This window comes from Eleginops maclovinus, chromosome 11 (assembly GCF_036324505.1).
Source record: "Eleginops maclovinus isolate JMC-PN-2008 ecotype Puerto Natales chromosome 11, JC_Emac_rtc_rv5, whole genome shotgun sequence".
In the NCBI taxonomy this organism is placed as follows: Eukaryota; Metazoa; Chordata; class Actinopteri; order Perciformes; family Eleginopidae; genus Eleginops; species Eleginops maclovinus.
In genome coordinates, this window is record NC_086359.1 from 5,133,270 (window position 1) to 5,160,098 (window position 26,829).

A 26,829-nucleotide genomic window follows, 5' to 3' on the forward strand; every position below is an offset into this window, starting at 1 on the left:
AGCATGTCGCCTCCTGTTGCTGCGCCTCACTGTGGGATCTGCTGTCGACCTTTCAGACTGAACACATGAACGCAGAACGCTTTTTTTAATGCGTTTACTCGCATGTGAAACCCGGAGCTTTGGAGGAGTGAACCAGCACAGCGTCTCCTCTGAGTTTGGAGGGGGGGGGGGGGGATAGCAAGGCTTGTCATTGCGGGGATTGTTTTTTTTTTTACACAACTTGGCAGAGAAGTCGTTTGCTGCTGGAGCTGTTTGTTTGCAGATAAAGTGTGAAACAAGTGTCAAAAAAGAAAGCAACAGATGTTTTTGGTGGATATGCGGCCGGCTGAGGAATGAGAGCAGCAGCGAGGCACCGGCGGCCCTTCCAGCGGTTCTGCTGCTGTGGAGTCGGGCTGGTCGCCGTCATGTGGATCGCTCAGGTCCTCCAGGCACCAGGTGAGACCTTAATATAGACACACAGGCTGCGCGCGCCTGCGTGCGTGCACAACAATTATAATCCTATGGATATTATTAGACACTGGGAAATAATGATGCACCATCAAACATGCTTCACTGACTGATGTGCACATATTTGTCACTGTTATTTTATATTAATCTATAGACTTTTAATGTGTGTTGCCCTAAAGGATATTTGTGCTGCTATATCTTTATTATATTGATGCATAAAGTTATATTTCCTGTATTAGAATAAAATCAACAGCAAATCAATTCTAATTGAGTTTTACCCCTAACAGATCCATAGTTAATAAAGAGCTGCATTTGTTAAATTACTCGACAATTGATGCATTAACCATAATTCAGGGCACATGTGGTGCTTTCTTTTCATTTGGAGCAAGGATCCAATACCTATACTTCCCCTTCCCCCTTCCTCTTAACTATAGATCCAAAAGTAATCTGTAATAATAAGGCTAAAAATATGAAGTGTCTTGAGTAGAAACATAACAATAGACAGGTGCTATGTTCTCCATCAAACCCATTATAGTACAGAGAGTGCCATGTAATTGTCTAAATAGGAAAGGAGCATCATTTGAAAAGCGCAATTCTGATTACTGTGCAGAATGGTGCCATTTCTGGGGGCAAATATGGTCTACGAAGTAGCAAACAGTGCTGCGTGTGAGACCGCTGAATCACTGCTCTAAATATTTAAATCTTAGTTCAGTTTTTTCTAACTCCTAACAGTCTCCCAGCTTCTGTCCCTCTGGTCTAATGTGCTCCGCTCACACCGCAGGAAGGTGATAGGTTGTTGATTACATAAAGCAGACAGAAAGGGTGGCATGTATAAATCCAATCATGTGGGATAAGTAAAGGTAATATGTGGATTGACCATGGTTATTTTGTCCCAGCAGAAATACTGTGTCTGTGACTCTGCATGTCAAAGGTTTATCTTTGTTGACGTGTTCCCAAACAGACTTTTAATTTATGCCCTTTTCTCTGGCTGTTGGTGAAGCTAACATGTTTTTTTTAGAGCCTAAATAGATCAATAGGAAATCCTTTCTATTTGTCTTGGAGCCTTCTATTTATAACACAGCGCCACAATCCGTTAATAGCCAGGATGAGGTGATTTTTCCTCCTTGGATGATGCTTCATTTTACAGCAGTGCACCTCGAGGCATCCCCTCCTTGCTCATTATCCTCTCATCACCTTTGCTGATGTTGTCACACACTGTCACACACACACCAATCAGCAGCTTCAGCGCCGACAACACCATTCCCTGTCATCTTTTGAGCATTATAATGATATGAATGATTGAACTGTCAGGATGTGTTTTATTTAAATGTAGATTCCACCCTAGTATTTCATTCGAGCACTGCAAGAGTGTCCCGGTGAATGATCCATGTCATTAATATTTATACTTCACCTTTAAAGTATGAGTGTGCCATCAACCAGAAGAGGTTTTTTGAACCGAGATCAAGGCCGCTCAACTTAAACCTTATAAAAGCACGCGGCGAGGCATGTGGTCTGCTGTTTGTAATGGGGACAGGCAGGCTCCTTTTGCAATGCTTGGAAAATATTACACATACTGTTGCATCCTGAACACCATTGCCTGTACAACCATTTATGGATGTGCTGATCTAACGCTCCGTATCAATGCGGGTCTGATCCTAGGAAAAACTACATATGAAAATAAGTTACAATAACGCTTTTAACTCAAGGGGGAAAAAATGATGGAAAAAATTGCATTCATTGTTGGAAGCACTGAATAAATTCAACACGGTTGTTTGCTGAAGATCGCCAACCGTTTTCCATATGTGCGGTTTGATCCTTTACTCAACATTAGCCAACATTTGATCTCAAACATATCTTTGTTTGGTTTACACTGTGGTGGATTCCTTTTGAAACATTTATAAAAAGCAGCAGCTGTGGTTCTAACAGCTGACACTTAATGACCCCCTGTGTGTCCCATGTCACGACTGTCTGACAACACTCTGGACAGACTGAAGTTGAGCGTTGATTGAGAAGGTGGGACCGTTTCCCTTCTATGCTTCAGTGGCTCGGTAAACATTGAACTGTCAAAAACTGCTTCTCTTTGTTGCTAACATATGGTCATTTTTAAAAATTGACATAGTGAACGTGTTAGAAGTTGCTTATGACAAGGAGGATAAAACAGATGTTTCTCTTTTGGGGGGATAGTTGCACAACAATAGAAACACCTTTAGGCGTCCCTTCAGGCTAAAATATCAGTAGAGCTTAAGGGGAAATATAAATAGGTTTTCTCACTTGCAAATACTTTTTATTTGAACCCATTATAACAATTTAGATTTTAATTAAAGCTGCCTTAAAGTCACTGTTATTACCTCCCCTGACAGTGTGTTTCCACTGGGGAAACGTTGACAAAATTACTCTCATTGTTTACACACAAACAAACTAAAATGCCTTCAGAATAATTTAATATTTGGTCCCATTTGTAGAAGTTTGAGTATTAAATATAAATAAAGGGGGATTGGATCACCTATTGTTGCGGTATTGGTACTGGTATTGCAAAATGAAGCCATAATAGCTTTCCTAAAATGTTTGATTAAAAACCGTTAAAGGAAGAAGTGACTTTTTATTCCTGAAAGCGTCATAACTGTACATTTGAAGTCTTGCCCTGACATAATCCTGATCCTGGTCTTCTTTCAGATATTTATATAACTGTGGTGGAGCCCGCATTTAAGGACAAATCAAATAAAAATGTTCATCAGTTCTCTGTTTATTGCAACATGACACTTCCTTAATGTTCAGTCTAAATGTCAGTGGGAATCAGGAGGGCTCCAGTGTGGAATTGGCGCTCGCTGTGTTCGGACGGAAATACAAATATTATTTTTTTAATAAATAACAAAAGACTTGATTTTCCAGAATCTTATCTGCTTTGAGACTGTTTGAGCATCAGAGACATTTACAAATCCCGACTGTAGAGCTGTCCTGTGGAAACACTGATCCTGTTTGGGGTAAAACCTGAGGAAGCCGGTCTTACCAGTCGATGTGTAACTGAAGGGATCAAATGTCTTGTTTCTGCTAAAGAGAGAGCCAACACTGGTTTTCCTTACCTCAACGTGGAAAGTAATATAGGGATGATTTTAGACTTGTTTTGCTTTGTCATGTTTAAAAATAAAATGTTGTCCTGCAGGCATTGCAAAGATAAAATAGGTGTTGTTTAATGAATGTACCAGTGACACCTTTTGGTCTGTGTTCAGCATGTGTTGCAACAAAATGAAATCATGCATCATTTAGTTCTTTGTTACATCAACACAAAACAATCCTGACATCATGTCAAAACATAAGCATTTCACTTGGAGGTGCCCTACATTTAGCCGTTTTTATTGTGTTGTGTAGAGACAGGAGTTATGAGTTATGGTGTTTACATTTACCTCTCGGCACTGAACCGTAGTGTTTACGTTGAGCCATGAGGCAGCGAGATTAAAGTATTTTAGATAAACACCACATTTTAGGATTTATCAGCTTTCATCTCTAATCCTTCGGTTAGTCCTTTTTTTATATTTACATTAGAGGCCTTTTAGGTGGTCTTATCTAAAGGAACAATCACTGTAACAGTAACGTTAGCTTAAACCCCATGGATCACCGAAAGTATAAGCAACATTAATGCAAAGCTCTGGGTTAGAGTTAAAACTGTGAGAGATTGGGATCTTAAATCCAATTCAAATAGGTTTTTGTAGCTTCAGGGAGTATTGTAGTTGCAGCATCTCATATCATGTACGGTAAAAGGTAAAGTTGTCTATTTAAAGCAGTGAATGCTATGTATCAAGTGTGTCCTCAACTAATGTCGTAGTGGATAAAGTTGATTGCAGGACGAGATCCGGGCGACTTAACACCTCAGCTAAAAAAATCTTCTGAGTGAAACGCTGTTTAGTGTTAGCGACACCAGAACCACCAGAGCTCTAACTTACTGGAAGCTGTAAAGGACTGGAAATGAATACGAGAGTCTAACTTTTATATTGACAAATGCACAGGAGACGAGTATCACATGGATATGAATGCAAGCTTAGAGAATAAAGACCTGAATGTCAAATTAAGTTCAATTGTGTAAAGGAATTACTGTCAGATGAGTTGGTTACATGTGAGTTGCGTTCTTAAGACTATGACCTTTATGTATGTTTTAATGAATATTACGTTTTTTAAGGTAATGAGTTTCCAAAGCCCAATGTGATGTACATGTCTTTCCTTGAAAAAATCCAAACCCCAATTAAAAAATGAAAAAATAAATAAAACATCTTCACTTTTTTGCCAAATGCCTCACTGGTTGCAGTACATGTATCTACTGAGTATTATATTTCACTGTAACTGGGATCATTAATTTACCAGAGAAGTGGGCTCTCTCTAGCTCTGTAGAGGAGCTCTGCATCCCCATCTTATTTTTGCGTTAACAAATTCTGAATCTTGAGAAGAAATAGAATTAGCATGTTTTTGTCTCCCTTTTTACTAATGAGTCACACTGTGGTGTGGGTGCTAGAGACCTCTCCTAGTCATGAGTGTGAAAAATGGTGCAGAGCCATCTGTGACAAAAACCCATTTGAATATCATCCGGGGAGAGCTCCTCTTGATGCGTCGACATGAAAGCCTTCACGTCTCCTCTCAGCTACGACCGCTGCCCTCATGAAACGGGCTCAATGAGCTATAAGGTACAAAGGGACTCAACAACGCCTAGCAATCACAAAATGCATCGGATACAAGCACCAAGCTGCCTAATAAATAAAGGACAGTGTAGTTCTGAGTAAAGAGTTGCACTGTCTTCTCTGAAAGATCTCAGTATTGAAGGAAATCTGTATTTTTTTTGATGGAGAGATGATGAAACTGTATCTATGAGGAGTTTCTCGTTTGTTGTAAAAACTGAAACCCACACAGAGATTAGCTATCGAGAAAATGAAATACACACCATAGAGATTTCAGTGCTCAGAACAGCTGACGGCAGCTAGGACGGAATTACTGAAAGCGTCGCTATCTCAAAGAGTCAGAAACATGACACTGCTGTTGAGCCGGACCTGACACAAGAATACCTCCGGAGAAAATGACCACATGGACCGAAAAGTTGCAGAAACAATACTGATTTTGGAGGACAAGTTGATATTTCTTGCCACAAGTAAATTAAGAAATACGTTATGTGGTTATTAAAGTTCAGTCAGAGGTTCTTTCATTGCAAAGAGACACTCTGAATCAATCAGTTTGGAGATTGAACAGAAAATGAGGATCATTTTGGTCATTTCTCACACAAAAATGCCAAAGATTTCACTTGTTCCCTTTTTTCACATCTGAGGATTCAGTACCTTTGAGGTTTTACCGTGTTGATTCGACAAAACAAAACATTGATTGGTAATCAGAAATCACTAAAGCCCAATTACCCATTTTGTTTTGTCGCAGAGGGTGTTCAGTCCCAGTTTTACTTCAAGCATGACAATCAATCCAGCATTATTATTCAGCTCTTTTATTGACTAAACAATTAAACATGATGAATAAAGGTTGTACACACAGATTGAGTTCTTGGAGGCTGGGAAGTTGTTCAAATGTGCCTGGCTGGTTTTGCGCTGAAATGACTCTGGTGTTGTTTTCTAACAGAGACGGAGTCTTCTGTGTTTCGGCCAGGCGTGAACGGCGAGGAGCTGCGATGGACTCGCCGGCTGATGCAAGAGAAGTCAGACAACCAGAGCGTGGATCAGCCCCGGGCAGGTGAGTCAGTCACTGTTATTCACCTGGATAGATGACCTCTGCTATTTGGTCAGACCAGGAAATTCTCCCACAGTGCAACACACATCGTTCAGTGTAGACCATATGGATAACGCATCCTATATGGTGCAGGAATGAGTCCTACAATCCCCCCCAAAACGTAGCATTTGACCACATCCAGTCAATGATTTTTGGCCAGGTTTGTGGTTATCACAAGCTTACTACATTCCCAGGTTTTCTACTATAATTTCAAAAGAGTCAGTAAAGTGTCAATGTGTCATAAAAATGGCGGTGGCTAAGAAATGACTGTATACGTCATCACGCCGAACATTAGCCGCCTTTAGCTTAGCGGCGGCGATGTGCATCCTTCTGGTCCTTAGCTTTACATTACGATTCTATTTACACTTCAAAAATCATAAAGGGATTAATGGAGATTATTCAGGTGAACAAAACATATTAAGTTTAATAAACGTGTGTTGGCCACAAAGCTTTTGAAATTTACCGAAATCTGAAATAGGGAGCCCTTGCTATGCTAACTTCCCTAGCTAAAAAAAACGTCATCACTGCTCCACTCTATGGTCATATTAAATATTCAGATACAAAGATAGGAATTTGTGCTTTTTTGCTGAAAAGCTTTTGAAATGGTCTCTGCGTAGGATGCTTTGTGGTGCTGTTGAAGCGTGTAGCATTTATATCCTAAAATTGAGTTGGACAAAATAATAGAAACACCCGCAGTATACATAACGTCATATTCCTCATGCCTATTTTAGTGTTTTGGAAGTATTTGGGTTAGGGTTTACACACACACACACACACACACACACACACACACACACACACACACACACACACACACACACACACACACACACACACACACACACAAGACCATAGAAGCTGCATAGTGTGCATTGCATTGATGAACAGTAGGAGTTAGTTTGGATGCTTTGTGTATTGAAAGTGTAGGAGGTCAGAAGGGGTTTACCCGACGTTTACATACATGTGTGGCGTATGGAGGTATACAAAGGAAGGCAGAGTGTCCTGGAGATTTGTGCCTCTCCCCTGCAGGTGAACTGAAAGGTCATGCTGCATTGTGTCTATTGTCAGGACTCAGGAGTGTGTGGTCAAGCTTGTGCTCTGACACACGGAGGGAAAGCTGGATTCGATTTTCTAAGGTAGCCTGTCTTCAGCAGACGCCAAGTTACCTTCAAGTTGCTTCTGGAGTCTGGATGCACCCTGAATAGTTTTGACAGATTCAAACGTCTCCTTATTATCACCGAGACATGCTGCCGATCGACAGCCATAATCATACCTCTGTTCCACTGGTTCCCAGGCTGATTAGCTGGCTGGCTGACATGAGCCGCATTCATCACTGCTGACAGTTTTATTATAAAAAATTCAGATCGGAGAGGAAATCTCTTTGGGGAGAATAATACAGAGCAGATAAAATAACACAGCCGCACAATGAAGAATCTTTTACCTTACTGACACAATACAATTGTCTACCTCCTCATCATTTGCATTTGCTCTATGGCTCTGCTAATATTAGGGTTGTCAGTCACAATGTTGCATTGTATGCCAGCGGCATGGTTATTGTGTTCCCTAAGAAATGTATGCAAATCGAGTTATGCTAATAATATACCATGCAAATGAGCTGTTCCGACTACACTCCTCTAAGTACCACCCTATAACGTACTGTGCCCAGTGAGGATGTGAGACCCAAAAAAAGAAGGCAGCACGCAATGAATAATTTTAAGCTTTTAAAAATAGATTTGAGTGGAAGGCGCTTTCGGCACATCTCCTGCTTGCAAAAATGTCAGACACGCATCGCAAAGTCTTAAGAGACTTCCCAGAACTTCTGAAGTCTATTTTGTTTTTCACAGCAGATGGGTAAGATCATGTTTACATAATGTGCATCTGGCTTCTTTTCGGTATGAAATGTTTGACTTAAATAACTGTTTTAAAGTAGTGCATTGTAGTTGTATTTTATCTCAAAAATCTCCAATCTCTAAAGCCATTTCTTAATCTTAAATAGGCGTATAACAAACAGTTTAAGCTCCTGATAATCTCATGTGATAGAATAATCACACAATTCAGTGACACATCGTTGGTTATGTATTTGAAGAGCTTACATTTGGGAGGTGCACGGACTCATCAGGGACTGGTTTGTAGTAAATTCACACATTACAGGCACCTCGCGGTCGCCGCGCCTCCTCCAGTGTGACATTGCACTAGAGGTGTGTTTTTTTTCCCCCACCCTTGAGAGAGAAAAGGATGGCTCTCTCTTGCGGTGCTCTGTACAGCAATTTGTGTTTTGCTCCCCGATAACACACTTAACCTTTATGGAGTTCCTGGCTGTCAACGACTCTCCCTCATTATCTCTTACAAAGAACCAACGTACGGTGGGTAGATACTTCCCAATACTAATGCAGGGGAACAAAGGGTTGGACAGGTAGAGTGAGACACAGCAGTGATTGCGGCACCAGGCTCAGGTTGCCGCCCTCTTCCTCAGTCGGCCTGACAGTGATTACATAATCTGTAGTGTGATTAAAAAGCCTGCCCTGGACCTCGGGGGGGATATTATCTTGGGGATTGCACAGTAACGTCCAGCCCCGAGCTCCCTTTCTCTCTTTTCATCCCTCCCGTGCTTAACAAGATGGAGACGTTGCGACCCGCCTTCAGCTGACAAGCCTCGGAGACCGTAGTTGCTAAGCAACTGAATGCTAAATTTTGAATCCCAGACTATTCTCCCTTTCAAGCATTAAAATGTGCAAAGAGCTAAAAATAGACCCTGAGCAGAGGGGGTGGGGGTGTATCTAAATGATGAAGATGAAGAAGTGTGTGTGTGTGTGTGTGTCTGTGTGTGTGTGTGTGTGTGTGTGTGTGTGTGTGTGTGTGTCACCGAGGCTTGTTATGTTGTTTATTTTGGCAGGCGACCGTCCGCTCAGAATAGGCTTTTTTTCCATATCCATATTTAAGGGGGTTTTGGGAAAGTGTTGCGAAAGGGAATCTGGCAGATAATCTTACAGAAATTGTCTTCCAATGGTTACCCAGAGCAGTCAGATTAGCGATGTAATACCAAACAATCAGCAGTTAATGCAACCAATATCTGTAGGGATGGAGCAGAATACAGACTTTACTTTTTCCCCTTCTGTCCACAAATAGGCTTCTTCATTTAAAGCCTGTTAACTTCCGCATAAAATGATTGATTGCCTTTAAAACCCTCTCCTTTGACTTTACATTCATCTCCCACAAAGCTGGAGGTGATATACGGTGTTGTCTGAGCACTCGTGTCTCACCACTGTAACATGAGTGTATTTATTGATAGGCGAGGCGGTTGGTGCGGTTTGAAGCCTTGCTCTCGTTTCATCATCGTCTTATTCAAACTGCCTCAAAGGAAAGCATATCAAAGAACAACTGCATAATTGAATTTACATTACACACCTGGATGAAATATTTATTTTTTGATTCCTCATGAAAAATGCAGGCTCATTGCAGAGCTCTCTGTGTATATATGTGTGTGTGTGTGTGAGGGTGTGTGTGTAAGGGTGAGTGCTCGATACTCCAAAGCCGGTTGGGTTGATGCATGAAATGTCGATGCCGTAGCTTGACTCCAGGACGCCCCACAGTCTCTCAGATCGATAACATTACTCTGCACCGCCCACTGCCCCTTCATTCAGCTTCACTGAAGCCCCCCCGCAGCACGTTGACTCACAGAGAGCTCAGCTCTGTCACCTCAGCACTGCTCTCACTCAGTAGAGATTTCCCTCCTCTTGCCTTCTGAAGAATATGCTCGGCATTGACCTTATAAGGCTTATACTTAAAGATCTAATCTGCTGCTCTGGCTTTATTGATCCGGACTCAGATAAAATACAGAAGGAATTTAGGATCTGTCACATGCACTCGGTAACACACTCAGCACACATTTCTATTTAAAAAGAGAACCTTTTTTCTTTTACCTTATATGAACATTGCATTTGCTACCTATAATCAAGACAACATTTGTAATATATCACTATTATGTGAACAAAAGGACACCAACATACACCGGTATCTGTTAATGCTTAGCAACAGTTTGACATAACACTGTTTTATTGTTGCTATAAAAGTTGTAGTAGATTCAACTAAAACCTAATACACACTCTGCGTGTCGGGCTAAAAGCAGATGCATTAGGGCTTCATTTATGCTTCTGAACAGTGTCATTTTAACGTGTGCCTCCTGGCTTTTACAATACTTATGATATTAAATCATTGTTCATTTTCAGTGCCCTTACTGCCTGGTCTAATTTACCTGTCTTTGTGTTGCTCTATAAACCAAAAAAAAGTGGTTTCTCGGATAAAAAAAACAACTAAATGACTAGTAACTTCATAATGTGCAAAAGAAAACCTTCTTTATCTGAACCCTGACTGTTAATTATTTTTCATTTATTGTTCTTTCTGACGAAAATACAAAAAAGGAGGCAGACGTAATAAACATTTAACTGCAATCCGCTTTGCATAGTTGAATTTATATATACATATTTATTTATTATATTATTTGGTAACAGGATTATAATAGTTATTGTCATAAATCATTTCTAAAAGGGGTCCTAGTATTTTCCAGCTTCCAATTCAGATCCCCATCTTTAAAGAGTCAATCATCCACTGTCTCCACACTCGATGGTGGAGACGAATTGATCTCAATTGTTGATCATCTGTAGTTGAAGACACACACACATTTTGAAAAGACCCTGCAAAAAAAATCAGTATTTCCCAAAAAGAGTTATCCTTTGGGTTAGTCTCTGGAGAGGTCTCCTCCCGTCAGCACGTCTAACTTAATTCTGTCACTTCACATGTAACCTCAAAGCTGAGCAGATGAAAGCGTCTCCTCTGGTGGCGTTTGAAGAAATCCTCACACAGCCTCAATATCTTAAATATAAGGGATCTGAGTTTTATAAAAGTGAATGAAGTTTAAACTTACCTGTGCAAGATTAAAAAAGCTGTATTCATGTCTCCTTTCCATAACATAGATCAATAGAATAACCAGGCTTCACATTGTGTGTATGTTAAATAGGAGAAGGAGGTGTATTCGAACCTGTGAATTATCTTTAAAGAGCACTCTATCTTGGAGTAAAACCCGGTTATCTGAGCTGCTGTGAAGACCTGGATTAGAGGTGACAGAGCTGTGGGAGCATTTCATGGTTCTGACGTTAGAGAGACACCAGGCTCAGAGAGAGGCGATGCGTACAGAGACACTTCAGTACCAGCCCATCAGCAGCACAGGTCGACCTCTGATTACAGAACGAGTGACTTTATCGAGCTGAACGCACATCTGGTTCAAATCCCTAATGTGGAAAGTTGCACGTGATCATCTTGAACCTGTTTGTGTTTCGGTTTGTGGTGTTGCGTTGTGAAATCGGGGCATTAGAGTCGCAGCGAAGCACATTCCTGTCCGGTAGCCTTTAGTAAACCAGTGCGCTGAGATACGCTGTGTATCTCCCTGCCGTTCCCTCCCCTCCCTCCCTCCCTCCCTCCCCTCTCTCAGACCTCTCCTGAGGGTTTGTAAGGAAAAATAAATATTTTTAGACAGAGCTGCTGTCACTTTTCCTTTTTTTTTTTTCCATTCTTCATAAACCCCAACCATGGGAAACACATATCCACCTCCCCCTTTCTCACTGTTCAGGCAATTGCCTTGCCTCTGGCTTCCTACTGCCACCCATCAAAAGAAAAAAGGAAAAAAAGCTGCCCCCAGGGAGAGTGTCGCCATAGCAACTGCCTTCACCAGAGCAACTCCTCAAAGCATCTATCTGAGGTACACGGTGCAGCCCTCGGTTTCCAGCGACAGAATAACCTGAGAGTTTATGTTTTGGGGCAGAAAGGAGGCTGCATGTCTTCCAGCGCCGGGACGCTGCGAGCAGAGAAGGTGAAAGAAATAAAGCCACAGATGTCCAGCCGCTGATCAGCCTGACAGGAGAAGACTCACACTGTGCTGCCCCGCATCCAGGCTTCCCTGCTTCGTGCGATAAGATGACATAAAGTTTACATGCTAAGCCTCGATGATTTAGCGGATACAATATAACAGCTGTCACAAGGAAAATAGGATTTTTCTTCTTAAGAGTGAGGGAAACAGCGACGCAACTCTGGGCCTCAGTTTATGGCACAATAAGCAGCCAGGCAGGCAGTGCTGCGCTCTGGCACAGACACAAATGTGTAAACATTGCTGCACAAACATTTACATTTTCTAACTGAACATAGCCAAATTACTGTCCCCTCTCCAGGAGCATATGGCCTCTCCCTCTCACTCGCTGCACTGCCGTGTCAAAGATCAAATCCCATATCCTCGATCACCAGGGACCCTCTCCTAATCCACGCAGTCTGTTGTTGAGTTTCCATGCAGCCGTGGTGCAGTGTTCTTCGTGACGGCTGCACTGTGCTTATTGTGTGCTTCTCGACCCACTGTTGTCTCTCTCAGCAGAAGAGCTATTTTTAGCTCCATGCTCCCCAGTAGTTTAAATTCATCCAGCTCGGCTGTGAATTAGAGCTGCACCACACTGTCGAAGCTCTCTTTGTACCGTTGAGGGAGCAGAGGGGAGCTAGGCTGTCATTAGCCTTTCTTTCTGCTTAACACTCAAAGGACAGGAAGCAGCTGCCAGTTTCACTTCCTGTCTCACACAGACAAACATGATGTTGTTGTGGGTTTTACCACGCAGGAGATCAGTGTGTGTGTTTTATATGATGCAACACCGTTTGAAAAAAGGAAAAACTCTTCTTTGAGTGTTCAATACTTACAGTACATGAGAGATTAGAAGGAATCCAAGCAAAGGATTTCATCTGGTAATAAACATTTTTGGCCAGAGAAAAAATGTCATTTATTCTCAAAGTGTCCTGTATACCTCAAATATGAACAAAGACCTTTCAGGACCAATTTATTTGAAATGCACACTGTGGAGGACACGGTGCGTGCAAAGTTTTGGTTGTGCTGCAGCTTGATTTCCTATCCTCTGTAAGAAGGGGTCGAACGACTTGTGAGGAAGAACGGCTGTCCACAGGCAGTTCCAACTTTAACAGACTTTATCGCAGGGTGATGAACTGAACGTTGATGTAGGTTGAGCAGGGGTTAGCGTGTTATACAGGGTGTGTTCTTCTTTCGTGTGGGTTTGTGTGTGAATGTGTGTGTGTGTGTGTGGTCTCTCATTTACGGAGTTAGCGGGGTAATTGCGGACATAAACTTCTTGAACGCTCAACTGGACAAGACTACATGCACTTACATTTTTCATGCACGCAGACGCATGTCCACAACACAGACTCCGCCAACACTATAACACAGTTATGCGGTTATAACACAATAGTGACAGTCCGACCGCCATCAGTGTCCTTGCTTCCACTGAACAGCAAGTGCACGTTGCGAAATTGCGCCACATGGTTGAGACCACTTGTAATTCTGGCTAGGGGTCACATGGAATAGTCCAACTAACGGGGGAGTTTTATACAGCCGCCCCCTAATGTGCACAGCACATTAGGATCCCGTAAAAGTCCCTGTTACTATGACTGCATCCTCAGCAGGCATCTCCGGCAGGATGACGAGTTTGGCGACGGAGCGGCGATAGGTGTGCTTCCCTATAGCCACGTCTGCCACCCTGATCCTTCCATCAGGGCTTGGCGTCACCTGTTTGACTCTGCCCACAGGCCAAAGAGCACTTGGCAGTTGTGAGTCTACAACCATTACCACTTGCCCCACTGTCAGATCTGGAGTGGACTGCTGCCACTTCTGACGTTGCTGCAGGCTTGGGAGGTAACGCTGGGTAAACTGAGTCCAGAATTGGTCGGCGATGACTTGGCTGTGTCTCCATCTACGTCTGCCGAGAAGCTCTCCTGGTCCATATGCTGCCTGAGGGAGAGGGGCATCTCGCCGCCCCATGAGCAGCAGATTTGGAGTAATGGGATCCTCATCTGCGATGTCGGATGACACATAGCCAAGCGGCTTTGAATTAAGGATTCCCTCCACTTCGATGAGCACTGTGAGGAGCACTTCCTCTGCCACGATCTGACCCTGTAGGACGACCTGGAGTGCAGCTTTGACAGATCGAATCTCTCGTTCCCAGGCGCCACCAAAGTGTGGAGACAGTGGGGGATTGAAGCGGAAAGTGATACTCTGTTCACTCAGTTTCTCTTGAAGAGACGGTTCCAGAGCAGCAAAGGCCTCTTGCAGCTCCCTGTTTCCACCTCTGAAATTTGTGCCTTGGTCACTTATTATTTCAAATGGCTTTCCACGTCGGGAAATGAACCGACGTAGGGCCATAAGGTAGGAGTCTGTGTCCATGCTGGCCAGCAGGTCCAGGTGAACGCATCTGGTAGTGAGGCATTTGAAGATAATACCCCAGCGCTTTTCCTGTCGTCTGCCTATTTTGATGCTAAAGGGTCCGAAACAGTCAACACCCGTGGACCAGAATAGCGGCTGTTGCAGGCGCAGCCTTGCAGCTGGAAGATCAGCCATTTTAGGGATGACCGGGTTTCCACGCCATTTTCTGCATTCCAGGCACTGACGTTGATGTTTTCGCACTGCCTGTCTGCCTCTCAGTATCCAGTACATCCGCCGCAGCTCTGCGAAGACGCGCTCTGGGCCCGGATGCAGTAGGCGATGATCGTAATCCTTTATGATGAGTTGGGTGGTAAGATGATCAGGTGACAGCAGGATGGGGTGGAGAGTGTCAGCTGCTAAGCTCTCTGCTCTGCGAAGACGTCCGCCTACTCTAATGAGACCCAGACTGGCGTCATATTCTGGTGACAGGTTATTCAGCCTACTGCTTGTCCTCACTTCCTTCTCGGTTTGTAGAGCATTTACTTCTTCGGGAAAGCTGTCTTGCTGTGCTTGTCTCAGGAGTTGAACCTCAGTATCTAGACGCTGGGAGGCTGACATAGATGGGCCGTCGGCTTCGTGTTGAGACTGGTATGTAGCCTGAACCAACTCTGCCCATGTTTGGGGTTGTGCGGTGATAGGCAGAGGGGAAGTGTCGACAGTAACGTGAGCGCAGAATGCAGACTTCCTTAACTCACTTTCGTCACTTGTGCTCTGTGAAGGCTGAATAGGCCAGTATTCCTCTGTCTGTTTGAGGAAGTCAGGGCCTTGGCTCCACTGACTTGGTACAGAGAGTTCCAGGAGTGTCTTCCCCCGGGTCAGGTCATCCGCAGGATTGTGCTTTGATGTCACGTATCTCCATCCCTCCGCCTCTGTCAGCTCCTGAATTTCAGTGATTCGAGTGCCCACGAACACTTTGTGATGGCAGGACTCGGAGCGGATCCAGTGGAGTACCGTTGTGGAATCCGACCACAGTATGGTGTCACTGATAGGAAGGGTTAACTCAGTGTTCAGGAGATTTGACAGCTGGGCTCCTGCTAGAGCGGCACATAGCTCCAAGCAGGGAATTGATGTCTGTTTTCTGGGAGCGACACGCGATCGGGCCATGACAAAGGTGGTGTGGACCACGTCATGAGAAGCCTGCAGCCGCAGATATGCCACTGCTCCATAAGCACGCTCTGAGGCGTCGCAGAAAACATGCAGCTGGATTGAGCGGTTTTCAGTTTCAGGTGGGATGTAGCACCTGGGAATACTGATGCTAGGCAGATGTTGAAGCTCACTAACGCACTCCTGCCACTGGCGAAGTAGCTCATCCTCGATTGGCTCATCCCAGCCTGTCCCCTTCTTCCAGAGAGACTGCACAAGGACTTTAGCTTGCGTGGTGAAGGGCGTGATGTAGCCTAATGGGTCATATTGTGAGGCTAATATCCTGTAGACGTTGCGCTTTGTGGCGTCTGCAGATGAAACTGGGCGGCATTTATATCCTATCCTGTCAGATGGACAGTGCCATGCGAGCCCAAGGGTTGGCTCCTGAGGATCAGCCTGGTTAGCCTTTAGCCACAGATCACATCCCTCTGATCTGGCATCAGATGGTAGGTGAGCCACCGTCTCTGGGTGATTGCTGGCCCACTGCCTGATCTCAAACCCACCAGCAGCAAGAATCTGCCTTGTGTTGTCAATGAGCTGTTTAGCTTGAGTTGCTGTAGGTAGGGACTGAAGGCAGTTGTCAACATAAAATGAGTGCAGAACTGAATTCACAACATCTTCATTCTCTTCTCTGTGGCTCTGTACGTGCCGCTGGAGGGCATAAGTGGCGCAACAGGGGCTGCATGTTGTCCCAAAGGGGAGCACCCGCCACTGGTAAATGTCTGGGCTCCGTTCCCTCTCCATGTCTCTCCAAATAAACCTTAACAGGGCTGATCCTGTGGAAGAAGGCGCACCTAGTGAAACATGCCTTTGATGTCTCCGCTCACAGCCACAGGATGTTCTCTGAATCGCAGCAGGACGCCGAGTAAGGAAGGGCCAAGGGTTGGACCAGGTAACAACTGGTCATTAAGGCAGCCTTGCTGGTGATAGAAGGAGCAGTTAAAAACCACTCGGGGCTTCCGATTTCGGTGTACAAGGTGATGAGGGATATACCAGGACTCCTCTGTGCTTTCAACCTGCTCGGGTGTGAGTTTGATGGTGTAGCCTGCCTGCTCCAGTTCCAGCGGTACGTTCTGGCATGAGCTGGGGCGCATGTGGCGTATGCCTGCCTAGTTCCATCGATGTCTGTAGTGTGCTCTGTAACATCCTGACCTGCTGCTGTACATCCCATACACACTGTTCCATACGGCGTAATCTATCCGTTTCAGGGTCTTCCCTTCCTTCAGTCCAGCGTCGTTCAGGTGTGGATGTTCGATAGTTCAACCCTAGGTGAGACCCAGTGTCACTGCGTTGTATGTCGTCTGGCAGTGCAGGTGGAACAAGCCGTCAGGGTGGATAAGCCAGAACGTAGTCCTCTAAATGTCCCGGGACCCTTTGGGGCCGGCGAGGACGTCTTCTTCTTCCTCATCGTGATGTTGTGATGTCGCCATTAGGAAAAGCTGTCAACACAATCCGGCTCGAAGGACCATTTGTGGAGGACACAGTGCGTGCAAAGTTTTGGTTGTGCTGCAGCTTGATTTCCTATCCTCTGTAAGAAGGGGTCGAACGACTTGTGAGGAAGAACGGCTGTCCACAGGCAGTTCCAACTTTAACAGACTTTATCGCAGGGTGATGAACTGAACGTTGATGTAGGTTTAGCAGGGGTTAGCGTGTTATACAGGGTGTGTTCTTTCGTGTGGGTTTGTGTGTGATGTGTGTGATGTGTTGTGTGTGTGTGGTCTCTCATTTACGGAGTTAGCGGGGTAATTGCGGACATAAACTTCCTGAACGCTCAACAGGACAAGACTACATGCACTTACAATTTTCATGCACGCACACGCATGTCCACAACACAGACTCCGCCAACACTATAACACAGTTATGCGGTTATAACACAATAGTGACAGTCCGACCGCCATCAGTGTCCTTGCTTCCACTGAACAGCAAGTGCACGTTGCGAAATTGCGCCACATGGTTGAGACCACTTGTAATTCTGGCTAGGGGTCACATGGAATAGTCCAACTAACGGGGGAGTTTTATACACACACATTTGTTATTGATCCCATTTTTCCAATTGCACGCTCCTGCAAATCTTGGACGTCTTTGGCATTTTATTGTGACCACCCCAAAGCACACCAGTGTTCTAATACACTGATCACCATTTTGATATGAAACACCTGTCTTGTGGATTAATGTTCTTGGCATCATTTATTAACATTTTTCTGTGAACTGATGACAAAGACAATCAGGCTTTTGCAACTTGCAGCATATGGCTCTTCTTATGTGTAACTGAGAAAATGAACTGTATCTAAATCATCATCATCTCGATTCCCCCACAGCCATCCATGAGTTTCCCGAGGACATCTTTACCAAGGAGCAGAGGAAGAAGGGGGCCGTGTGTCTGCATGCTCTCTGTGTGAGTATTACGCAAGCTACCCCCTGAAATCTGACAACCAAAATATATTACAAAACAAGACCTACATAACTTATTTATTATGAGGAAAAGGCTGAGCGTGTCCCTGTGCTTTCTGATCTGGCTTCAACTCTTCTGTCCAGGCCATCTACATGTTCTACGCTCTGGCCCTCGTCTGCGATGACTACTTCGTCCCGTCTCTTGAGAAAATATCTGAGGTGACTGTTGTTACAGCTACTATGTTCTTAGTTTGACAGACTATCATTAGTTTATTTTTCATTTGTTTGTTTTGATTTGATTTTTCAGAACCTGCAGCTTAGTGAAGATGTGGCCGGAGCGACATTTATGGCAGCAGGAAGCTCTGCTCCAGAGCTGTTCACCTCTCTCATTGGTTAGTAGCTTATCCAATCGAGGACCAAGTAACAGTGGCAAATTAAAAAAGCATGCACGAATGTGTTCTTACTTATTTATAACATTTAAACTGAGAAATCCTGGAAGTTTGAAATAGCCTTACAGCCTCTGCAGTGCACAAACCCTCCATCGGATGTCAGCATACTCTAATTGAAAACCTCTGCGGGGATTTTCTATTTTTCTAGGTATTTTTTCTGAGATTTGCGACAAGTTGAACTCCAAATACAAAGCTGGATGACCCGTTTGAGATGACAGACCGCAGGGATTTGATCTAATCTTAAGCCAAACAAAGCCAGATATCAAATGAACACATGTGACTTCGTCTTCTGTTCCCCCACTCAGGTGTTTTCATCACCAAAGGAGACGTTGGAGTCGGTACGATTGTTGGCTCTGCCGTCTTCAACATCTTGGTCATCATTGGACTGTGTGGGATCTTTGCAGGCCAGGTGGGGGGGGGGAGACTTTGTGTAACAACACATCTGGCACCCAGTTGTTCCTGAGTGAATGAACACTGACTTTATTCCTTTTCTCCACAGACAGTGGTTTTAACATGGTGGTCTCTTTTTAGAGATTCCACATACTACATCCTCTCTGTGCTGACTCTCATCATGGTGAGATGGACTATTTCATCAAATGATCAATTATTGTTTCACACCTCCACGTTCCCTTCTGAAGAATCTGATTGTTCTGTTCTCTAGGTCATCTATGATGCCACAGTGGTCTGGTGAGTCAAAGTTCTTTGTTGTATAAGTAGGTCAGTAGGTATCTTTATTCCCACCGACACCTCTCTGATTGGTGTCAACAACCTCCCCGAGAACAGGACAATTACAATCACGGAGATGGGGGGCGTCAAACCGGTGATTGTGGAACGTGTCAAATAGATTTTGTTCCAATTACAAAACACCTGAATATGGATTTCCTGTCTGCTCAGGTGACGAGGACCACGCTCAATCTGTGATTTCGTATGAATTGCTATTTGTTTAATTAGTGTGGAGGAGCTGTCTTCACCACAGGCATCACGCACAGGATCAATAATTGGGATTTGCTGTGAGATTGATCTTACCTTTATCCGTGTCTCTTTCTGTTTTGTAGAAATCTTTTTAAAGAAGGGTCTCCATTGTTGTATGTGTCTGCAGTTTAAATGAAAGGGACGATTTATTGGTGGACTTAATGTGTGTTGTTGCAGTGGATTCATCAGTGATATACGGCAGGCTGTTGAGTGTGCCAAAGCTGTCCTAGTATAAGTCACCTCACCAAAGGGTCTTCTAAATACACTCGGTCAGATTTGTTTCCCTAGCTTTCTTTGCCAAATCCCTGCATGCTCCATATATCTGAGACAAGAGTCTGTGGCTTAGTGGAACTGCTGTTTGTTTGGGAGCTTAATGAAGTGTTTTCTCGGCTACAGTTGTGTTTATCTTTTACTGTGTCCCAAGGGCTGTGTTTATATTATAGAGCTATAAATATGACCAAGCTACCGTAAAGACAATCCATAAACAGAGACAGCTAAAGGTCTTTAACTTAACTTCATGACAAATAAGCGACAAACAAAGTTCAATTTTAGACGAGAAATCAAAATCAAAATGAAATCAAAAACTCTAAATTGGCCTAGAAAAATATGTCAGTTCTTTCTTATCTGAGCCCCGTTTATTTCAAACCAGTGAGAAAAGAAGGGATAAAAACACAAATACAGAATCTTGTGTCCATGGAGACTTATTGTTGAAGAAAGTTGAAGTGATACATTTCGGTATTTATTTTGCACGGTATGTATCTGTGATTCCAACTGTCATGACATATGTTATGCTCTATAATTGTGATCATAATATATTTAATTTATAATACCATTTGTGTTATATTCAATGTATACCACTGTATTTAATGGAGGTTTACTGACAAGACTCACACCTGTATGTCTTGCTGTGCAGGTGGGAGTCCTTGCTTCTCATGACCATGTATGGGATCTACATTATAATCATGAAGTAAGTTTACAGAAACACTCACCATGCCTTCACTACTGTCTGGATTCTGAGGATGCACTGTATTCGTGGGATAAATGGATGTAAGCAAATGCTATCTGTCTGGTTGCAGGTTCAACTCCCAGATTCTGGCGTTTGTGACGCGTCAGCTGAACAGCTCCGGGCCGTGCTGCTGCGGGTCCGAGATCACACGGGACGGCAAGACGGGAGAGGACGCCTCTGCCTGCAACACGTCCATGGTGCTTCTCAACAAAGGTCAGGAAATGTATAGTTTTATTTTTCTTTGCTGTCAAACCGTCATGTGTTTAACTTACACCATTTTTTTTACAGGCCAAGTGCACAACCAAGAGACTCCTCCAGTCGTCATGGTGGATGAGCTGCTCATCCTCAACCCTCACAAACTGACCTTCTCCGACGCCGGACTGCGCGTCATGATCAGCCCCCACTTCTCTCCCCGCACCAGGCTCTCCATGGCAGGACGCGTGCTCATCAGTGAGGTATTCCTGGCTCATTAAAGGCACATTATATCTTTTCAGAGGTTTAACGACTTAATGACTTCCCTCTCTTCTCTCAGAGACAGAGGCTGATCCAGAGCTCGAAAGACGGCGAGGCCAGCCCCGGGTCACGAGGGGGGTCAACCAGCAACAGCCTGAAGAGATCGGGCTCCTGCGGTGTGGAGAACGGAGGCAAGACTCCCGCAATAGGGGACGCAGAGTCAGGAGAAAAGCCGGGGGTTGAGGTGTGCCAGACAGAGGAGGAGGACGATGAAGATGAGATTTTTAGTCCTGTGCGCATACCAGGTGAGGAAGATCTGTGGAAAGTCAGACTCTATTGGGTTGTTTTTCTTTTTAATGTTGTAGCTAATCTCTGTCTAAACATCTTTTAAAACCCCCCTGACCCACTTCCTGCTCCTCACAGGTAGTTGGTGTGGGCGGGGGAAGTGGTTGTTCAAATGGCCTCTGGGTCTCCTGCTGTACTGCACTGTACCTAACTGTATCCGGCCACGCTGGCACCGCTGGTTCATGGTCACGTTCGTGGCCTCCACCCTGTGGATCGCCATCTTCTCCTACCTCATGGTGTGGATGGTAAGGAGGCAGAGAAGAAAGACGCGAGCATGATGAACAACAAAACTGCGTCAAAATAACAGTTAAAGACGCTTCATATGGGTCTGATCCAACACACCAGTTATATTCTACAGCAGCCTCACAGCGCCATCTAATGGGGCCCTGCGGTACTTCCAAATACTTAGATGAAATGATAAATACAATGTGTTTTTGAAATGTATTTATCTCCAGAATGCCTTGTACTCTGAACAACAACTATGGATGTATATTTTATTACAAAACAGGGGTCAGTTAAAAGGTTTTACAGGACAGAGGGTGATTTTAAGATGCACAGTTGACCCTGATGCTTCCTAATGTTTTCATCAGGTCACCATCATCAGCTATACACTAGACATCCCAGACTACATCATGGGGATAACCTTCCTGGCAGCGGGGACCAGCGTGCCCGACTGCATGGCAAGTCTGATTGTAGCTCGACAAGGTAAGCACCTCTCCATCCTTCAGTATCTTTGCCTATTCTCTGTCTGTGGTGTCAGTGCGTCAAATCTGCATTTCTCACATCTCTTTTCAGGCATGGGGGACATGGCAGTGTCTAACTCCATAGGCAGCAATATTTTTGACATCCTGCTGGGTTTGGGTTTCCCCTGGGCTTTGCGTACCCTTGTGGTGGAGCACGGATCATCAGTATGCATATTCTATATCTTCCCATACATAAATAATCTCCTTTTCTTCCTATTTCTGATTGACTGCATGTGTATGAGAGGGCAATAGAAACCGAGACTCTGGGTTGTTGCTTGTGTTACAAGGGTCATAAAAATGTAATGCCTACTTTTTTCCCCCTGTAGGTGTCGATAAATAATAAAGGATTGGTGTATTCTGTCGTCCTGCTGCTGGCATCTGTGTTTCTGACGGTAAGGAAACCAGTTTCAATATCTTTTGTCAGCATGCAAGTTAATCAGTATGCTTGGAGCCCTGTGCAGAACGTCTGTTATGAAAATGGAAAAAAGACTTGGTGGTCTTGCAGTATGATCTTAACTGCATTTAACCCTTAAGACTGAGGATAAACCAGCATGTCAGTGTCTCCAATTCAGTGTGAAAAGGCAAAACACTGGTGCTTCTATTCTCAATTTACACCCTGTTGTCACCATGTAGTTTTATGTGCACCACTGTTTGTTTTCAACTGTTTAAAGGGCCCTTTATGCTCATGTTCAGCTTCATATTTGTATTCTGTGCCTCTCCTGTGACATGTCTCCATGCTTCAATGTTCAGAAAGCTCTTTATGTTTCTCATACTGCCTGTGCTGCAGCACCTCTTTTCACCCTCTGTCTGAAACCAGAGCCCAGTCTGCTCTGATTGGTTAGCTGGCCGGCTCTGTTGTGATTAGTCAACCGCTTAGAGACGTCCCGCCCCTTAGCCTATCACGTACAACGTGTTGGAGCGTCATGCAATAAAAGCGCGATTGTTACTTTGCGATGTCATTCTGTTACAGACGTAATTAAAGGAGTCCAATGTAGGCGTTTATGGCAGGGGGGGAGTGTGTGGGAGAGAAAAAAACTAAAATCTATATAACTACACTACAGGAGAGGGAACACCCTAGAAAGCCTAGTAGGGCCCTTTGAATAAAAGGAAAACCACTCGATTTCTAGTTACTGGATGTTTCCACCCTTTTGAAATCATGTATCTGTCTGCCTCTATTACGTGTCCTTTTTGGTAACCCTCTCTCTACCTCTCCACTATTCATAAATAATATAGATGAACGATAACGTTGTCAAAAACGTTATCACAAATTAGCCTCTGTTTTTAGGTGATGAGCGTTCACCTGAACCACTGGAAGCTGGATCGCCGGCTGGGTCTGGGCCTGCTGTTCCTCTACGCCATCTTCCTGCTCTGCTCCATCCTCTTCGGACAGATGTGAGGCCTGGAGGTCAAAGGTCGACCCTGTCCGAGCTAACACGCATCCTCTTTCCCCCGAAGCCAAAAAAGAGTGAGAGCTTCGTCGTGTTCCTTGTGAGAGTTTCCGTGCACGGTCCATACTTTCCACCTGCATCCACACAAACGCACAGAGAAGTCTCCTATCAATAGCACAATTTCCTTCCTTTTGCACGGTGCAGAGTTCAAAACAATCACACATAGAAAGGAAAATATTCAATGACATAGCTGGCTTGTTGGGCCTTTTAATAACAATATGAAACAGGAAGTGGAATGGCTCCCAAATGTCTTTACGATAAATAGAACAGAAGTAAATGTAATGAAACAATGATTCAGTTTGAATATACAGAAACCAATCACAATGCCTTGTCTAATAAGATTCTTTGCCAAAATCTTCGGTCTGGAGATGGATCACTTCCTGCTAAAACTCAGCCAAGTTAACATCACAGCTAACTTACTCAATGATGCATCTTCACAATTTTAATAAAGCAATAATCCATCAGAAGTTTAGGTTTCCAGTGATTTGAAAAAGACTGTTGCTTCCTGTTTTCATTTGTTCAACGTTATTATGTAGATGTTCAGTGTTGGTGCTCTGACAGCTGCTGCAGCCGAGCAGATGCATCACGGAGCGACGAGTGAGAGCAATCAAAAGTTATTTATGATCGAGAGAATATGTACATGTAATCCCCCCATCAGTTCAGGCTGGTGAGGAATGGTTCAATAGTGTCTCAGGCAACAGTAATCCAGCTGTTTGAGCAGGATAGAGCAGAGGAGATTCACTAACGAGATTACCCCATCACAATCCTTCTAGTCTATAGTTCTGAACAAACTCTCTTATCAATTTAATCTGGGGACCAGGATGTGTGAAAGACAAAGTCGGCTCTGGTGAAAAAAACATACTATATTTATTTGAAGTACCTGAAGGAATTTCTATATACAAATATTAATATATACTTGATGGTTTTAGTGGCCACTGTGTACACAGCATTAGGCTGAATGGTTGAAACCTGCAGATTGTACAGATGTTAAAAAAAAGGTACTTTATCTGCCACGTTATGCCTGGACCTACCGTTCAAGATTTTAAAAAAGTCCGATTATTATTGTCTGTTGGCCTTGGGTGCGAACACCCTTGTATGTATTTGAATGTAAAACCTTGCTGACTTTACCATTAGTGTGGACATATTTACATGCATTCAAATGTAGCACTGAATCACAGCGAGGGACCTCTGACCCGACAGAGGAACTTTAGTCCTGCTTTAGAGGACGTGATGTTTGTGTCAGTAGAAATGTAACATTGATATGAAAATGCACACTGTTGTGACAATATGTTGATGAGTTTCGCCTCCTTCTAAGCAAGTATTGGTACATCTTAATGTACGTAAAGAGATTAACCTAGTGTTACAGTATTTTTAGAAGTCTTATTATTCTGAAATCTTATAGATAATGAACTGCAAAGAGTGTCACATACTTTGATGACTCTGAGTGCAGGTTAGTAATACTTCACGTTTAGGTACGACAATCGATGTTTGTATTGTTTCTTGTACATTTTAATGCGAGGATTTCACTTTGGTGGGACATTTTCACTCGAAGAGGACAGAAACAGCAGTGTGTGTATGTGGCAAATGATGCTGCGTATTCCTATAAACCTGCTGCTCCTCTGTCCTTTTTATACGAGCATTATGAAACCATTTGGACCCATTTAACTACCCCCTAAGAATTCAACACTAAATGTTCCACCAAAGCGATACAGGCAACTTTCTGTCTTCATTTCAAATGGCTGTATAATTATTATCATTGTCTACTAGACAATACTTTTTACTGTTTGTAAATGTTAAATAATTGACATAGTTTTACAACAATGAATGTCTGACAGACTAGTTTTGTGGTGGTTTTTTGATATTTAAAAAAAAGAAACATAATGTAAGCCTGCTTGTGAATTATTGTAACGGGTGAATGCATATTTTGTGATTTTGTTTAGTGGAGTATGATGCTGTGACGTCAGAATAGCACTCAGTTTGGTATGAATTCAATTGCAGTTGTGTCCTAAAAACTGTTCATCATACCATTTTTCTCTAATGTAAGTAATTGCTTATTTAATGCAAGGGAATACAGAAAATAAAGCTCCTGTTTACAGGTTTGAAATTGAAATGTTTAGAACGCGTTAAAGAATAAAAGATGTGCCACTGAATTTAAATTAGTTAGCATTTGACCTTTTCTCACAAAGTTGTAGCACCAATTATCCAAAATGACTCTTTTAGCTACAGATTAAAAGTCTGGTTACATTCAAACATTTCTTATCTGACCTGCCTAAATGTCATGCTAGGATTTCTTTTTTTTTTAAAAATCCCATGAATGTATCTTTGATGGTTTTAAGGGCGATGGATGTGCTGTTAAAATGTCAAAAAAAGCAAAGGTATTGTGATAGTCCTCCTACAGATGTCCTAAAAGCTACACTCCAACAATGCTTTCTGCTCGTCCGATAAATAAGTAGTGGTGAAACAAATAAATAAGCAATTGTAAGTTTATAAACGATCTCTTCCGATCATGAACACTTTCAAAAACCCACTCGTCGCAACTTTGGAAATGTGAGGATATGCTGCGTTTCTATTTGGGACGACTGGCTGAATCAATTGGAAAAGGTGAATACATGACGAGAGTTATAGTTTGTGCTCTTCTTTTGATTCCACCTGTTTTGTTTGCACTGTTTTTGTATTCTCTGAAGTAGAACCCTTTCTCTGCAAATCCCCCACTACCTTCATCCTTGTGAAACACCCTCAGTAACTAATCGTGTTTTACCTGGAGAATATTTACTCCCTTTTGTGATGTTGTCTCACACCGTTGGGAGTCTCTTCTGTTAACTCTTGTATTACGTAGTAATAATCTCAATTTGCGAGAGACACAACAGCACCAAAGCACCAAAGCGTCGAACTCCAGTAAACTTGTTGTAGTTTCGCTCCAGAATGTTCTCTTTAAAACGCTGCGATGTGGGAGGTAGAGGATGTTTTAGAGCTGAAATGTGTTAGAGGTTGTATCGGATCATAGAAGACTGTTGTATCTTGAGACCAATTAAAAATGTGCAATAACAATTCATCTCTTTTGGTCTGCTATTTTTTCTCACGGTGGCTATGCAATAGATGTTCATATACAATAAAAAAAACACTCAAATCTAATTTATAAAAAGCAGTGGTCTACTGGTCAAGTGAAGTTATACAAAGCTGCATTATTTGGGATTTCCTGAGGGTTGCAAAAGTCGGGCATTTTTTCCCGATCTTCAACAAACTGACATTCTTTTTAGATACAGTCCCAGTCAATAGTTTGGACACAAGTTGTCATTCTCACCTGGTTTCTATTTATTTAAATGATTGTCTATAATTGTAAATTAATGCTCAAGACATCAAAAACTATGAAAGAACAAATATGGAA

At 43.3% G+C, this 26,829-nt stretch overlaps 1 protein-coding gene across 1 annotated transcript; it reads left to right on the top strand.

The window, feature by feature from the left end:
- On the top strand, positions 1-26,492 carry LOC134872056 (sodium/potassium/calcium exchanger 3). Its single transcript, XM_063895157.1, has 17 exons — positions 1-435; positions 6,049-6,159; positions 17,956-18,032; positions 18,173-18,247; positions 18,336-18,420; positions 18,783-18,886; positions 18,977-19,051; positions 19,139-19,164; positions 20,363-20,416; positions 20,526-20,668; positions 20,744-20,910; positions 20,988-21,213; positions 21,332-21,498; positions 21,844-21,958; positions 22,049-22,161; positions 22,323-22,388; positions 23,282-26,492. Exons 1-17 carry the CDS (start codon positions 333-335, stop codon positions 23,390-23,392), a joined length of 1,818 nt encoding a protein of 605 aa, XP_063751227.1. The 5' UTR covers positions 1-332; the 3' UTR covers positions 23,393-26,492.
- Positions 26,493-26,829: the final 337 nt, after the last annotated feature.

Bases quoted from the DNA above. Each gene is read 5' to 3' on its own strand.
- LOC134872056 (XM_063895157.1), top strand. From the start codon at position 333: ATGAGAGCAGCAGCGAGGCACCGGCGGCCCTTCCAGCGGTTCTGCTGC. The intron at 18,033-18,172 runs GTGAGTATTACG...TCTTCTGTCCAG, and splicing joins TGTGTCTGCATGCTCTCTGT to GCCATCTACATGTTCTACGC. The intron at 19,052-19,138 runs GTGAGATGGACT...TCTGTTCTCTAG, and splicing joins CTGTGCTGACTCTCATCATG to GTCATCTATGATGCCACAGT.